Source organism: Ptychodera flava, chromosome 1 (assembly GCF_041260155.1).
Source record: "Ptychodera flava strain L36383 chromosome 1, AS_Pfla_20210202, whole genome shotgun sequence".
NCBI classification, from domain to species: Eukaryota; Metazoa; Hemichordata; class Enteropneusta; family Ptychoderidae; genus Ptychodera; species Ptychodera flava.
The window spans coordinates 45969303-45982722 of NC_091928.1; the positions used below are offsets into that span (position 1 = coordinate 45969303).

Genomic DNA, 13420 nt, shown 5'->3' on the forward strand with positions numbered 1-13420 from the left:
ATCATTCAGCATTCTTTTGAGAAAGACTGCAGGACACTGGAACCACACCGTACTATTTTACCAATCAGCATTAATCCTAGGGGTGAAAGAAAATTGTTTTGACTGGGAGCTTGGAACCAGTCTACTTTGAGTTCACTTGCTGTTGTTCTTTGACGCATATAGAGTAGCATTTTATGTGATTCAGATTACATGTCAGATTTTCCCAGCATACTGGTGGATGTTACAGAAAAACAGCAGCACAGGTTGTTTATTAGCTTTTTACAAAAACAATATGAACCATATAAATATTCACCCAAGGCTAACAAAAGAACCAGAAATTAAGAACTGGTTTTAGCTGGTAATGTACATGGAAACAATCTGCAGGCCCTAGACTGAACGATCTGTCGCTCGAGGACACTCCCTACACTCCAAGAGAGGGGAGCGTAGAGAGCGCCCTCAAGTGACGGATCTTCCAGTCTAGCAGGGCCCCTGACATTTCGAAATTACCAGATGAACCAGGCGAGGGGAGGTGTTTAATATTGGTTTTGTAGGTTGGGAATTCACTCACTGACAGCAAAGCAGCTGAAAGCATTTGCTATGACGAGTACAGCGTAAACTTCCGGTGTGTCATCTCCACAGCTGACCACATTGTTCACTTGCTTCCCATCACAATCACAAGACTTCTGATGGTTAAATTATTTCTAATAGACTTGTGAAGTTAGTATTAAGTTATGTTGATGTCCACAGTACATGATTATGATGCTTGTGTGTATTGCATGTACATGTATACTTTATTTCCATGTATACATAATGTACATGTAATGGAATTTTTGATATCATCAAACCACCACTTTCTAGTCATGGACTTCTAATATTTGATGTGTTAGGGAGACAGATGAGGTACATTTACTCGCCTTTCCGTTCGCAACACTTCCAAAGCCATGTCTGTAGACCAGTCTGAATAGACTGCCCTCACCAGGACACAGCAGGAATTGACAATTCACAAAAAATGGGCAAATATAAATACCAGATGTACCATTTGATGTTTGGAAGGGATGATCAAAAAGAAAAGGAAATCTCCTGAGCAACTTGCGGACTTGGCAAAATAATTTGAACAGCCTAAACTGGACTTCACAGTGAAAGCCAAGTACATGCTTTTGCCTATTCTTTCTCTAAACAATTATCAAATCTCATGTACAAATCATTCTGATCAACCCTCCCCACGATCTAATGGTACATTCCTATACGTAATAAAAGACAAGGACAGCAGATGTGTAGGAGGCTGTCGGTACAACTTTATTACTTACACAGAAGTCTTTACAAGAAATGATAAAGTTTGTGTAATAGTGGGACTGCAAATTTTTTCCTAGATCTGAAAAAGGCTGAAGCAGAGACAGATAATGCAAATACTGATTATATTGTTCTGATTTGCAGAAATCATTGTGTCACAGATACTGTTGTACTATCATGCCTTGAACTGTACCCTTTCACTCAACAACATTGTGAAATGCTGTACCTTTTGTATCAAGTGGGCTTATTCAGGCATTATCTGTGAGAATGGTACTACATGGGTGTTAGACAAAGCTTGGATATCTTGTACCTCTGAGAAAGCAGTCTTATGGCCATAACAGAAAAGTTCTTTACAATTTCGCCATATTCTGGCTATGCCTGAAGTGGCTTTTGTTCAGCCATTTTGATGAAGATGTGATAAAAGTCAAGTTCGTGTCTTGTTTCCCTTGATAAAGTCTTTCCAGAAAAAGAAAACCATGAATTGATGACAGAGAAGGTATAGTCATGGCAAAGTGTCTCCCCAGTGAATGGAACAAATGCCAGGCATTTTTCAGTGACTGTCAAATAAAATCAGATCTATCGCACCACAGAACTGACCTTTGACATTTCTGGTTTGCTACAGAGATACATACAAATATCTCTCTGAAAAATAACATTTTTCCAACCCCCTCCCTCCCCCATCCCTGCTGAAAATGCCCACTTTGTTTCATCCTCATTGTGACTGTTCACAGGTAAATATTCCCACCCTGACCCTACCCTGTTTGATTACAGAATGGAATGTTCCATACAGAATGTAATGGGGATCTTTTGAACATGTAGATATTAGGGGGTAGAAGTACACAATCATTGGTTTGAATTTGTCATAATTGGGTTGTGATTTCATGACGCTGGGCCTAAAGATTCCAGACTGGACCTGACTTGGTTCAAGTTGAGCCTCCATAATTCAAGACGATCTCTAAGTTGTTGCCACTGGGCCCTACCAAATGTACGATATGTTGCTGAACTGCAAGAAAATCAACAAAAATAAATTCAGTACAAGTGTTTCAAATCTGAGTCCACCGAGGTGAAATTTCAATGTTAGTTTTTGATGCACGTAGTCTAAATTTGGAGAAAAAACAAGTATTCCACATTTGTTAAGTAATAGCTGGTACTGGAACTGCCAGTGTCTCTACAGGAAATTCCAATGTTATCATTGCAATTATTTGATATGGAACCCCTCCTTATCAAAAAGCAAGGATTCAGCCCAAAGACACGGAGTAATGGGAGGAAAATGTGGGGTTGATGTGATCCCTGGTAAAACATAGTTAGTAATCACTTTATTACATGTAAATGGTTCTACTCCGGAATAAAAAGGATGAGAGGAGTTCTTCAGACTCTGTATGCCTAAAAGATCACATGATGCCGGTACAAACAAACCCATGTGTACAAACGTGTACAGAAAAACATGTATTTCTGTGCACGTTTGCTCAAGTGGGTTGGTTTGTACTGGAGTCCATTTGAATTCTGGGTTTAACCTATAGTTTATCTTGATCACTGTTCTCCTGAACACTTACCATTTTTTAACAGCCAGAGTGGAAAGAGCAGACCAAGCTGAGATAATTGTGCATTCTGATCTTATTTCCTTTATTCCATTTTTTGCAGAAATCTGTGTCTGTTGACTTCCCCTGGCTGCCCTCATCCCGGCCCTCAAATCTCCCATTTGAACATACCTTCATCAAAACTTTTATGAACACATTTAGCCATGACATATTTTCTCACTGTGTGATGGTTATCTCAGTAAAACACTTCAAAGACAGACTTACCATGCGATGACTTTCTTCTGCATCTGGTCAATTGTTGCTTGCAGCATCTTACTTCTGACAGCTGTGAAAATAGAAATATGACATATAGATAAATCATTTTGCAGGCAACCTAACTTATGGTTTGTATACACACATTAACCCCACATTCCTACCAGGTCTATTTGTTCCCATCATGTCAAGTTGAATAATCCTACGAAGCATGAAATGTCACCTTGACATATGTTAATAGAAACACCTGTTTGAAGACCCTGAAATATAATGATTGGTGATTTTTACTCAAATAGACTTGACCCAATATTGATACTGTGCGTGACAGTGGTGTGTTCACACTTTACTGGTCTAAACCAACCTGACCTGACACTGCAGGATAAACTTGGCAGACAAAATGAGTCTCTGAATTAAAGTGTTGCAATGCCTCTTGGGTACAATTGGCATCCTGCCAATATTTCTAACTCAGAATTAAAGTGTTTATTTATTGATTTTACAAAACCTGGCCGTAAAATGGCGAATCAAAAAATTTCAAATTTCATTCTTACATTTGACTGCTTCTGGAACAAAACCCCACCCAAATTATTAGTTCATTACTACATAACTGTTCTGCATTCAAACTCATCCACACTTGCTATATCATTCAAACTGCCTTCGTTCTTCTCACATGTTTATACATTACACACCATAAAACAGCATTTTACATAGTCAACTTACCGTCAATAACAAATCCTTCAACTTCACTGGAGGAAAGATTTAACTCCTGTTCGATTGTGTCAAAGGTCATTTCCTTTTTCTCAGTGGCCATGCTCATTAAGGTAAGTATCCTCATCTTATGCATACTGTCTTCATGTGACAGACCTGTGCACACAAAATTAGAAAGTGTTTTTTGCAGAAAACTTCATAAAATGAGGGAATTAATATTTCTTTGCAGATCACATGAGTGATAAACGCTTTTCTTGCCTAATGTATAAACCGAAGACAATTTTTTTCAGGAAAGTTCATAAAATATGGGAGTCCACGTATACTATGGACATTATATCAGTTGCTGAAAATAGCATTTTTTTCCAGGGTGCCAAACACTGGCATCAAGGGACCACCAAGTTAGGCTACTACGGCTGCCAGGGTCTGTGACCCTGCGTGCATATTACGGGTACTTATAACTTTGCCAGGATGTCTCCTGGCGAATTGCCAGTGTCTCTGTAGATGCGAGCTGACAAGTCAGGGCTCGAACTTAACTTTTTTACCTACTTGCCCTGCGGGCAAGTTTCCAGAAATTTTACTTGCCCGAGGAACAAACTTACTTGCCCGATTTTTTGTCTGTTTGCATTGTTTGGGCAGAGATCACGAAGACCAAGCAATCTCAAAATGTGGCTGACGGCATCATATCAATGCAGGTTCCGTTTTGTCTGTATTGATAATCGTGTTAATTGTTACGATCCATTAGTGTTGGTCTTCGTGATCTCTGCCCACTCGTCCACCAATATTCTAGTGCAGGATTGGGGTCATACAGTTGAAGGGTGGCCCATCAATCGATATTCGCATCAGCAAATTTCTTTTCCAGAAGTTTTGAAACTTCCGTTGTCATTTCCTTTCAAAGTTTCATATATGTCGCACTTCTGCTTCTTCACTAACTTTCCACTGAACTCGATGCTGCGACCGCGCTATAGCTTTATCACCGTCGATTTCTGAGTGGCCGGCCGGTTGAACACGTATTGTATCCCCTGACACAGATCCTGTTCCGGAATCTGTGACTTTGTCAGGCGTAGATTTCAAAAAATTACATGAAAACAGGGTAGTTTGCTTCGCTATGACGTACAGTCTGCGTTGTCTCAGTCAGGTCACCGCGTGCAAAGTGGCTGTTGAAATTACTGACCAACACCCCCTTGGAGTCAGTAGCGACAAGCAAGTGAGATTAGACTTCCCGAGGGAGGAAAGACAACAGCTGAATATCACTCGCTGAATGTTGACGTCCAGCTTGTCGGTTGTGATACCCGCTTCAGTGACTTGAAACAGCGAACATTGTTTAACAAAATTTCTTGAGTTTTTTATTCCCAGAACATGTAAATTTTATCAAAGTCTATCACTTGCCCGACCGGGCAAGTGCAATTTATTTTTACCAGCCCGATGTCAGGTTTTACTTGCCCCGGGCAAGCGGGCAACCGTTAAGTTCGAGCCCTGCAGTAGGCAGTCTACACATCATTAATATCAACTTGCAACCTGACCCCTGACCCCTGAACTCACTTACCGAGGGATTTGATAAAAGCTGTGTTGGTTTCGTAGAAGGTCATGTACTGTGTGAATTTTCCGGTCACAAAGACTGTTAAAAGCTGTAAAAAGAGACAGAGAACTACAATGATTGTATGTTCATGAAGAAAAATAAAATATACAGAGGACGCTACGCCCTGCAATATAATTTTATTTCTCTACCAAGTCAACAGTGTGATATAGATATTAAAATCTTGCAATGAAAGGTCATGACCTTTGCCATGTATATGTTTTCCCACTATATGCTTAGCAAGAATTATCCATCCAATTTACATTTTTCCAGTATTTATTTTAAGTATAGAACTTTTTCCAAAACTGTATACCAGCTTGTCAAGTGTAAACACCTATTATCTCAAAACAGCAATAGAAGTACTGTAATTAGGTAGTTATCTGAAACATACTGAAAATGAGCTACAAGTATCTTAGTGTCACTTACATCATGTATAAGCTCCCCTTCTAGGAACTTGACTGGTTTCAATGCCAGTAAATTGTCGAGGAGGAAACATTTTGGATCTCGGAGTGATGTGACGATGCATTTGTGTGCGTCGTCCCTTGCTTGCGATGCATTGTCATCAGTGTATGTACCCAGTAATTCTACCATTATCTTAGTTGCTGCTTCACTGTATAAAAAAAGAAGGAAAATTTTCTTAAAAATTTACCATAAATAGGACATTAATCTCTCCATGTACTTTGTGTAGCTAACAAGCATGCACTTAATGCATCACAAATATAAATTTTCAGAGTTTTAGTGAAGACTTGGAAAGCCATCAAACATATTACACCCTTTGAGTGCTAACATCAATTTGTGTCTGCTTTATAAAGTATAACCTAGTCAATTTTTTGCAGATTTTGTCAAAATTTTGATAAAAAACTTTAGCCAATGAAATATGATGTCCATTTGGTCCAAAATTATCAAATAATTTCAGAAAAATTCATAAAAAATTTGTAAAATGTGGCTGTAAAATTTTGGTGTGAAAAAATTAGAGCATTCCAAGGGTTAACATCTATACTAGTTAGCGATGCTTTCCAGGTTTGACAGGGTACATTGTAGAACTATGAATACCAGATCTGTGGTGGAACAACAAAAAGTCAGAGAAACACTTCACCCTTATCATGCAAAGTTCAAGACGTTTATGCTAGTGAAGCAAAGCATGTTCAATATGTTGCATTTTAACCAAAGTTTTGAACATTTGCAGGCCCTGAAAACATAGGTAAAAGTGGTATTGAGCCAAAACCATATATATAATTGTCATCTGCTTGGCTTGGTATCTTACAGCAGCAAAGTCATGTTTTACAGTACTTATGTTTTCAGGGCTTGCACATGTTCAAAACTTTGGTTAAAATGCAACATATTGGACATGTTGTGCTTCACTGGCATGAATGCCTTGACCTTATGTGACATATGAACTTTGAATGTCGCGACCTGCTTGAAAATTTAGGGGGAATTTGGTTCTGATTGAGGAGGACTATCACAAATCATGCAAAATTAAGTAATGCAAATTTAAGACTTTTTCAGAGTATTTTGAAATTAAGGTTATAAACGGCAAGCGCTGAAAATTAGCATATTTGGCGGGAAATAATCACCGAGCGAAGCGAGGTGATTATTTCACCCAAATATGCTAATTTTCAGCCCAGAGGTCTTATATCCGCAACCAAATACCCGAGCGCATTGTTTATAACCTCATTATAATATGTTGAAGTTAAAAACAAGTGCACAATTTCGTTATTTAGGGCCTAAGTTGGAACAACAGTTCAGGAGCGCCCAGCCTTATACAAACTCTAAAAAAGAACGTTTCAGAACGCGCGCGCGCGTGCACAGTTGCATTCATAAACTACGGTTACGCAACGCATCGATATCGCGATTAGACATCGAACTTGAAGAATTTTTCTTAAAAAAAAACGCTTATAAAACTTTAAAAAATTGTGATGTTGTCACACAGACTCCGCTGCTTACAGAAACTCTTCATATTTTGGTTCGTCAAGCTGCACTAGCCTAAAATTTAACGATCAAAAACAATCTGAAGCCATAGACTTGTTCGACATTACGGCGCGTTGAACTCTTAAGTTGGCGTTCCAAATTTGCGCGAGCTCAAAAATGTTACGCGGCGCGCAGGTCTTCTTGTTGAGAATATAAACCCCGGCTCCAGCCAATCAGATTGCCGGATTCCAGCCAAGCATATTATAATTAAGGTTATAGCAATATTCAAATTTTAACACATCAAATGTAGTCACACTCACGATTTACTGCGTTGTATAGATATCAATTGGCAATTGCTTGATGAAAAGTGAGAATGTGTGTCTGTCTCAGTGTAAAAATATGAAATTTGACCAGCATTATGTCATCAACAATCATGTCACTACTTCCATCCTTTTGAAATTTATGAAATTACCGGTTTACTACTCAATCTTGTGGATCGTTGAGGGACTGTGCTTATACAAAACTTATTTTACCCTTTCAGTCAGATTGATTGAGTTTCTTGTCGGCCACCGCGATTGATTTGATTTAAGTGACAAGAATGTTAGATTGCAAAAATATGTGCGGCTTGTCTATCGTCAACATTTTTAAGGTGAATACAAGTGCCATGCAAAGGGCGTAAAACATTGACCTTTAATTCCAACCCACAGATAGAGTCCTCCAACATTTAATAGAGAAGACTTAACCCTTTCACCACCATGGTTTGGCCCAAACCCATTGTGGTATCAATGGTGATTGTGGACCGGTATACAGGGAATTGGGGGTGAACAGGTTAAAGATGAGCAGGCTTTCAATTATCTGACTGGGTCATACAATATGGAAGTACAGCAATGCACAGATCAGAGAGTCCTGCCTTCATTTACATACCTCTTGTCTGTTTCTTGTAGAGCATCATGAAGCAGTCGTAACAAGTGTTGCTGTTTGTCCATACTCAACTGCCACATAGACATCCACTGGTGAAGCTGAAAGAAAGATGAGGCACTCTTTTAATTTCCTGACTTTTGCTCTAACGTCCAGAAATTTCCCGAAATTATGAAACTGACTCAAAGATTTGACGAATTAGAGGGCTCACTTGTCATATCCATCGTGGCAATCCATCTAAACATTTGTCAGAAACAATTGTAGTGTAATGGTAAGATCTACAGCATTACTTAGCCTTGCAGCCTAGGATGCTATTTTCATCAGTTGAGCGCCCTCAATGTACAGGTACTGTAAACATTTTCACACCGGACGGTGATTGTACAGTGTATTCATTGTATTCATCTTTCATGGAGGTAACAGTCATGCATACATCACAGAAGGTAGAAACAATAGCTGTAATGACAGCCATGTATGAGCGTTCGTTTGGAAGAGGTTATTTGGTTACTACATGTACATATTTTGATGCAGTGTTTTAAAAATTCTGTATTTTGATAAGCCAATGGCAGACAATATTTGCAGCAGCCTAGTACATTTAGTATATAAGCTACAATGTCCATACACTTAAAGTCACTTAAAATTCAATGACTTTTGCAGACTTTTTGGTAATGTTTTAGGTCCAAACATCATTTTGCAGAGGTCATTTTTCAGGAGATATCACTTTTAAATATGATTTTACACATAATATTTATGATATCATTTCATTTTCAAAGACTTTTCAAGGACCTTCAAGGAGGCTTTAAAATTCCAGGATTTTCCAGGAGCGTATGGACTGTGCATATCGCCTAGATCAATAATTAGTGAAAGCATTTGTGCATGCTTCTGTCAAAGTTACATTGATATTGGCAACTACTTGGGTGCAAGACATCACTCACTGTATTGAGATTTGTTTCAACGTGTTCCACAATGTCTGTTTGTCCTGCTAGCTTGACCATACTGATGTACACATTGTATCGCAGTGGATTCTTCTCATCCAGGCCGTGAAATAAATTGGTCAGTCTGAAAATAAAAACAAATAAACAATTCCTATGATTTATTCTCAATGATGTCACAGTTATATCATTACTACGCAAAAATGTTTGAAAGAATATCTTCACATGATTTTGGGGATGACACTTACAAGGTTGGCCAAAGTGGGAACTTGTCACTACTAATGCTAGGATTGAAACTGTTGAAGTAATATTCAAAGATTTCTAACCCAGACAAAGCATGATAACAGAAGTTTTTCAAAACTTTTCTTCCAAAGGCAGCCTTTGTCGTGAATTCAATGCCATGTATTTAGAAACAAACTTATAATCCAAACAAAGTCACTAAAATTCACTTAAAATTCAAGAATTTTCAAGGGATCTTTCAGCAATTTTCAAAGACATTTTGAGATAAAAAGATAAATATTCCAGATATCATATATAATTCAAATCAGCCCTATTTTTCGCATGTTGATATGTACTTAACCCTTAACCCCCCCCCTCCATATGGTAATACCCTGTTGTCTTCATATGCAAAAATTTCTGCATTGATCCATAGTACCACCCTAGCGGAACATGGGCCAAAGATGGTGAACGTTTGTGTCAAAGGTGAAAGGGTAAACAGTGAAAGGTCAGGTCAGATGTGAAAAGTTAGAGTACTCACAATTTCAGCCTAAGTTCTCCCATTTCCCCACTCCCTTCATTGTCCGCTTTCAGTATTTTCTCACAGAGTGTGATCACCAGGTCGTCCATCTTTTCCGGCGGCACATACAACAGTAGTGACAGAATACTGTTGAAGATACCTTCAATCTCTGATGACAAGATACAAAATTGCAATATTTTAGTCGATGTTCCACTACTAAATATTCAGAGTAAAATACCACAAACAGAACCATTTCCTTCTTTGTTGGTAGTTAAGTTTAAATATTTCTTCCTTTCACTAGATTTTCAGAAATGATCCCCCCAGTGTATCTGTATCTATAAGCTCTCCTTTGTCACACAGAATCCGCTGGTCATCCTCACGTAAGGTTCTGTGATGATATGTACTCTTTAACCCTTTGAGCACTGTAATTTTTTCCCGCCAAAATTTTAGTGCAATATTTTACCAATTTTTATGAATTTTTCTGTAATTTTTTGATAATTTTGGATCAAATGGACATCACATTTCATTGGCTACAGTTTTTTCTCAAAATTTTGGCAAAAATCTGAGAAAAGTTGACTGGGGTTTATTTTATAAAGGGAACAAAAATAAAAATTGGCACTCATAGTGTTAACCTGTTACCCTGAAGTCTCTGTAAACAGACCCACAATCACCACTGGTAATTTGGTAACAATGGGTTTGGACTAAACCATGGTGGTGTAAAGGTAATATAGCTAGAAAAGTCCAATCTTGATGGTCATGTTACAGATGGGACAGTCATATATACACCCACTTATCCTACTTACAGGTCCAAATCAAGTACACACGGTCCTTCAAGCAAACGCTAAAGAAATAACGTGACCCAAGGTCAGAGCAGCAATTATTGGTTGAAACATGTTATCTCACATTTTCTCACTTTCTTAAACCTTCTCACCACCATTTCCCAGTAGACTGGTCCATAATCACCATTGAAATCAATGGGTTTGGGCCAAACCATGGTGGTAAAAGGGTTCAAGATTGAGAATGGCAGACAGACAAAACTTGATAGGTGCAGGAGGTTAAGTTACTCACAAGACAAGTTAGATTAACACTGAACTAGAAATACAAACATCTAACATAATAGCAGTTTGACAGGGTTTTACCAAACAGATAAAAGTTTATGCTTTACGGCTAAAATAGATCGCACAAATATTACCCTTGAACTTATTTTGGTGCATCAAGTGCATGCGTTTTCACACATAGAATAATCTTAAACCCCTGCACTTTGTACAGGTTCTCCCACCTAAGTACTTCCTATGCTTGATACCTGTGCTATCTGGTACATTTTTCCAGATCACATCAGATGCCTCTATGATGTGTGACACATCCTGCCAGACACCAACTTCAGACAGTTCCTCCGATATCTCTGCACCTAGCGACTTCAGGTAGCCACGCAACTCTGCAGTCTAGAAATCCATAAAATCAATATCGATAATTAATTTTAATTTCATCCAACAACTTTCTTGCATCAAAACTTATTTTCCTGTTTTACAAAATCACAGAGGCTTGCAGGGCTGAGGAGAGTGAAGAGAAATATACTGGTACTGGACCAAACAGTAGTTGTAGTATATCTATAGAGCTAGGTTTTTTTTATTTCTTTGGTCTATTGACAAACATCACTTGAAAAGCAGGTTTTCTCAAAATACTTGCCCACCAGAAATGTTTTTGGAACGCGATCAATGTGTTTGAACAAATACCAAACCCAATAAACGACAAGGTTAGTGTAGTATAGTGTTTAGTCTTCAGTAGTGATAAATCAGTACGACCAAATGCAGTAAATATGTGGGATTTCACATCAAAATGCCGCGTCATGTGCGACGCACTTATTTTGAACACTACAGGGGCAGAGTACATGTAGCTGCTGCATTGTAGCTCTACTGGTGAGTGAGGTCGCAAAAACCAAAACTCACCGACCGCCTCACCGTAGAGTTACTATTTTGCTCTGTAGCTACTCTGCCCCATGATATGATTGTAATTCTATTATAAAAGGAGTACAACAACAAAAAAATAACCGGCAAGACAAACAATGGACTGTATACAATGCCAAGATACTGTGTCGACATAGTTGTAAACTATCTTGTAGAAAATTGGCTCAGAACAAGGTGTTCAGAAGCTGAGACCTTTATCGCGATCACGCACAGTACAGATCTTCAATGTACAATATACGGTAACTGGTCATTTCGGCACCAAGTCGTTTCGGCTCAAGTCGTTTCGGCCTCGCAATTTCTGTCCCAAAGTCATTTCGGCACCACAACCAAAGACGTTTCGGCATCCCTGTTTCGATTTGTTTTCAAACTATTTAGTAATTGACTGACCAGTCATATTCGTAAGCGTGACCTTTGCGTTCTGACCAGTACTTTTCTGTGCATTTGTGTGACATTTGCCGTGCTGTTTTGGCACCGCTTTCAAACATTTGCCGTATCGGCGGCTATTGCTATCGATAAACTTAAAATGTGTCACAGATTTGAAAATGATATGAAGTTTTTTTTTTACGGTCTCTTACTATGTTCTCACGAAGTGAAGCATGATGTACGTGAATGTTAGTTGACACTATACTTTTTTTGTGCTTGGATGTGCAACATTACGCTCCAGCACTAGTTCTCTCAGATAGCCCAGAGCAGTGTCGAAACGTCTTGGGTCGCGGTGCCGAAACGACTTGGGGCCTGAAATCGGGAGGCCGAAATGTCTTGGGCCGAAACGACTTGGTGCCGAAACGTCTAGAAACCCAATGTACTACATGTACTGAATGTCAAGTTAAATTGTCATGGGTCGATTGATTTATTTCGAGGGGTCTTTTTGTATGCGATTGGTAGGAGTATATCGTGGTCTACAACTAGGGATCAGTAACTGTTGAATACTCGACCATATACTTCAGAAGATGTGTGGGAACACACAAACAGCCAAGCCTAGCCTGACATGGGAGAGCATTTGAATCCATATACACCCAGAGTGTACCGTGTTCCGTACCGTAGTAGGGACCGAGAGGTATGAAATGGTGTCACGACATCCATTCCCTTTTACATTTACGGGGCCATTTAGTTTTATATTTCACCAACACTATAAATCCATAAAAAACACGCTTGAAGTCCCCTTATCACTAACACGAAATGGTTGCCAAATGAAAATTGACTTATATTTCCATATGTTCACGAGCATGACACCAAGGAGGCCGCCATCTTGGAGCACGCCGGTTGTGGGAATTTTCGACAAGCATGCAAGTGAACGTTTATTTAGGCTAATCGACACAATTTTGTACAGATTATAGAAACTATAATGTGATAGACGCTCTGAATGTTTTAAAGACGTACCTGGTCACTCTCACCAACGTCTATAAACGCAGGGATACTCATGTTGAAGTTCACGACACCGGATCAACGCGTAAATCGTGAAATGCTGTGAGGGCGCGCTTCAAAACGAAAGCATAGTACGATATGGGCTAGAGTGGCGTCCTCACGTGTAGCTACATCAAGGCCAGGTAGTGCAGTTGATGATGAATATATGTTACCCGGTTTATTTCATTCATCCATAACATGAGGATACAACTTAAAGCTTGTTT

General features: G+C 38.9%; 1 protein-coding gene across 2 annotated transcripts; it reads right to left on the reverse strand.

Moving 5' to 3' along the window:
• Positions 1-1252: 1252 nt before the first annotated feature.
• LOC139139081 (eukaryotic translation initiation factor 3 subunit M-like) lies at positions 1253-13283 on the reverse strand. Of its 2 annotated transcripts, none has more exons than XM_070707833.1 (10): positions 13173-13283; positions 11132-11270; positions 9850-9997; positions 9096-9219; positions 8170-8264; positions 5764-5947; positions 5308-5389; positions 3777-3920; positions 3072-3132; positions 1253-2272 (listed from the first exon to the last, which is right to left on the reverse strand). In XM_070707833.1, the coding sequence occupies exons 1-10, from the start codon at positions 13212-13214 to the stop codon at positions 2149-2151; spliced, it is 1143 nt and encodes a 380-aa protein (XP_070563934.1). In that variant the 5' UTR covers positions 13215-13283; the 3' UTR covers positions 1253-2148. The 2 variants fall into 2 exon arrangements, with proteins under 2 accessions (XP_070563934.1, XP_070563923.1); XM_070707822.1 differs by having other exon boundaries at positions 11108-11270.
• Between the last annotated feature and the right edge of the window lie 137 nt (positions 13284-13420).

Coding starts and splice junctions, on each gene's coding strand:
- LOC139139081 (XM_070707822.1), bottom strand. CDS start 13,214: ATGAGTATCCCTGCGTTTATAGACGTTGGTGAGAGTGACCAG. Junction 8,265..9,095: donor TTGAAACAAATCTCAATACA/GTGAGTGATGTC, acceptor TCTTTCTTTCAG/CTTCACCAGTGGATGTCTAT. Junction 3,133..3,776: donor TGAAGGATTTGTTATTGACG/GTAAGTTGACTA, acceptor CTATTTTCACAG/CTGTCAGAAGTAAGATGCTG.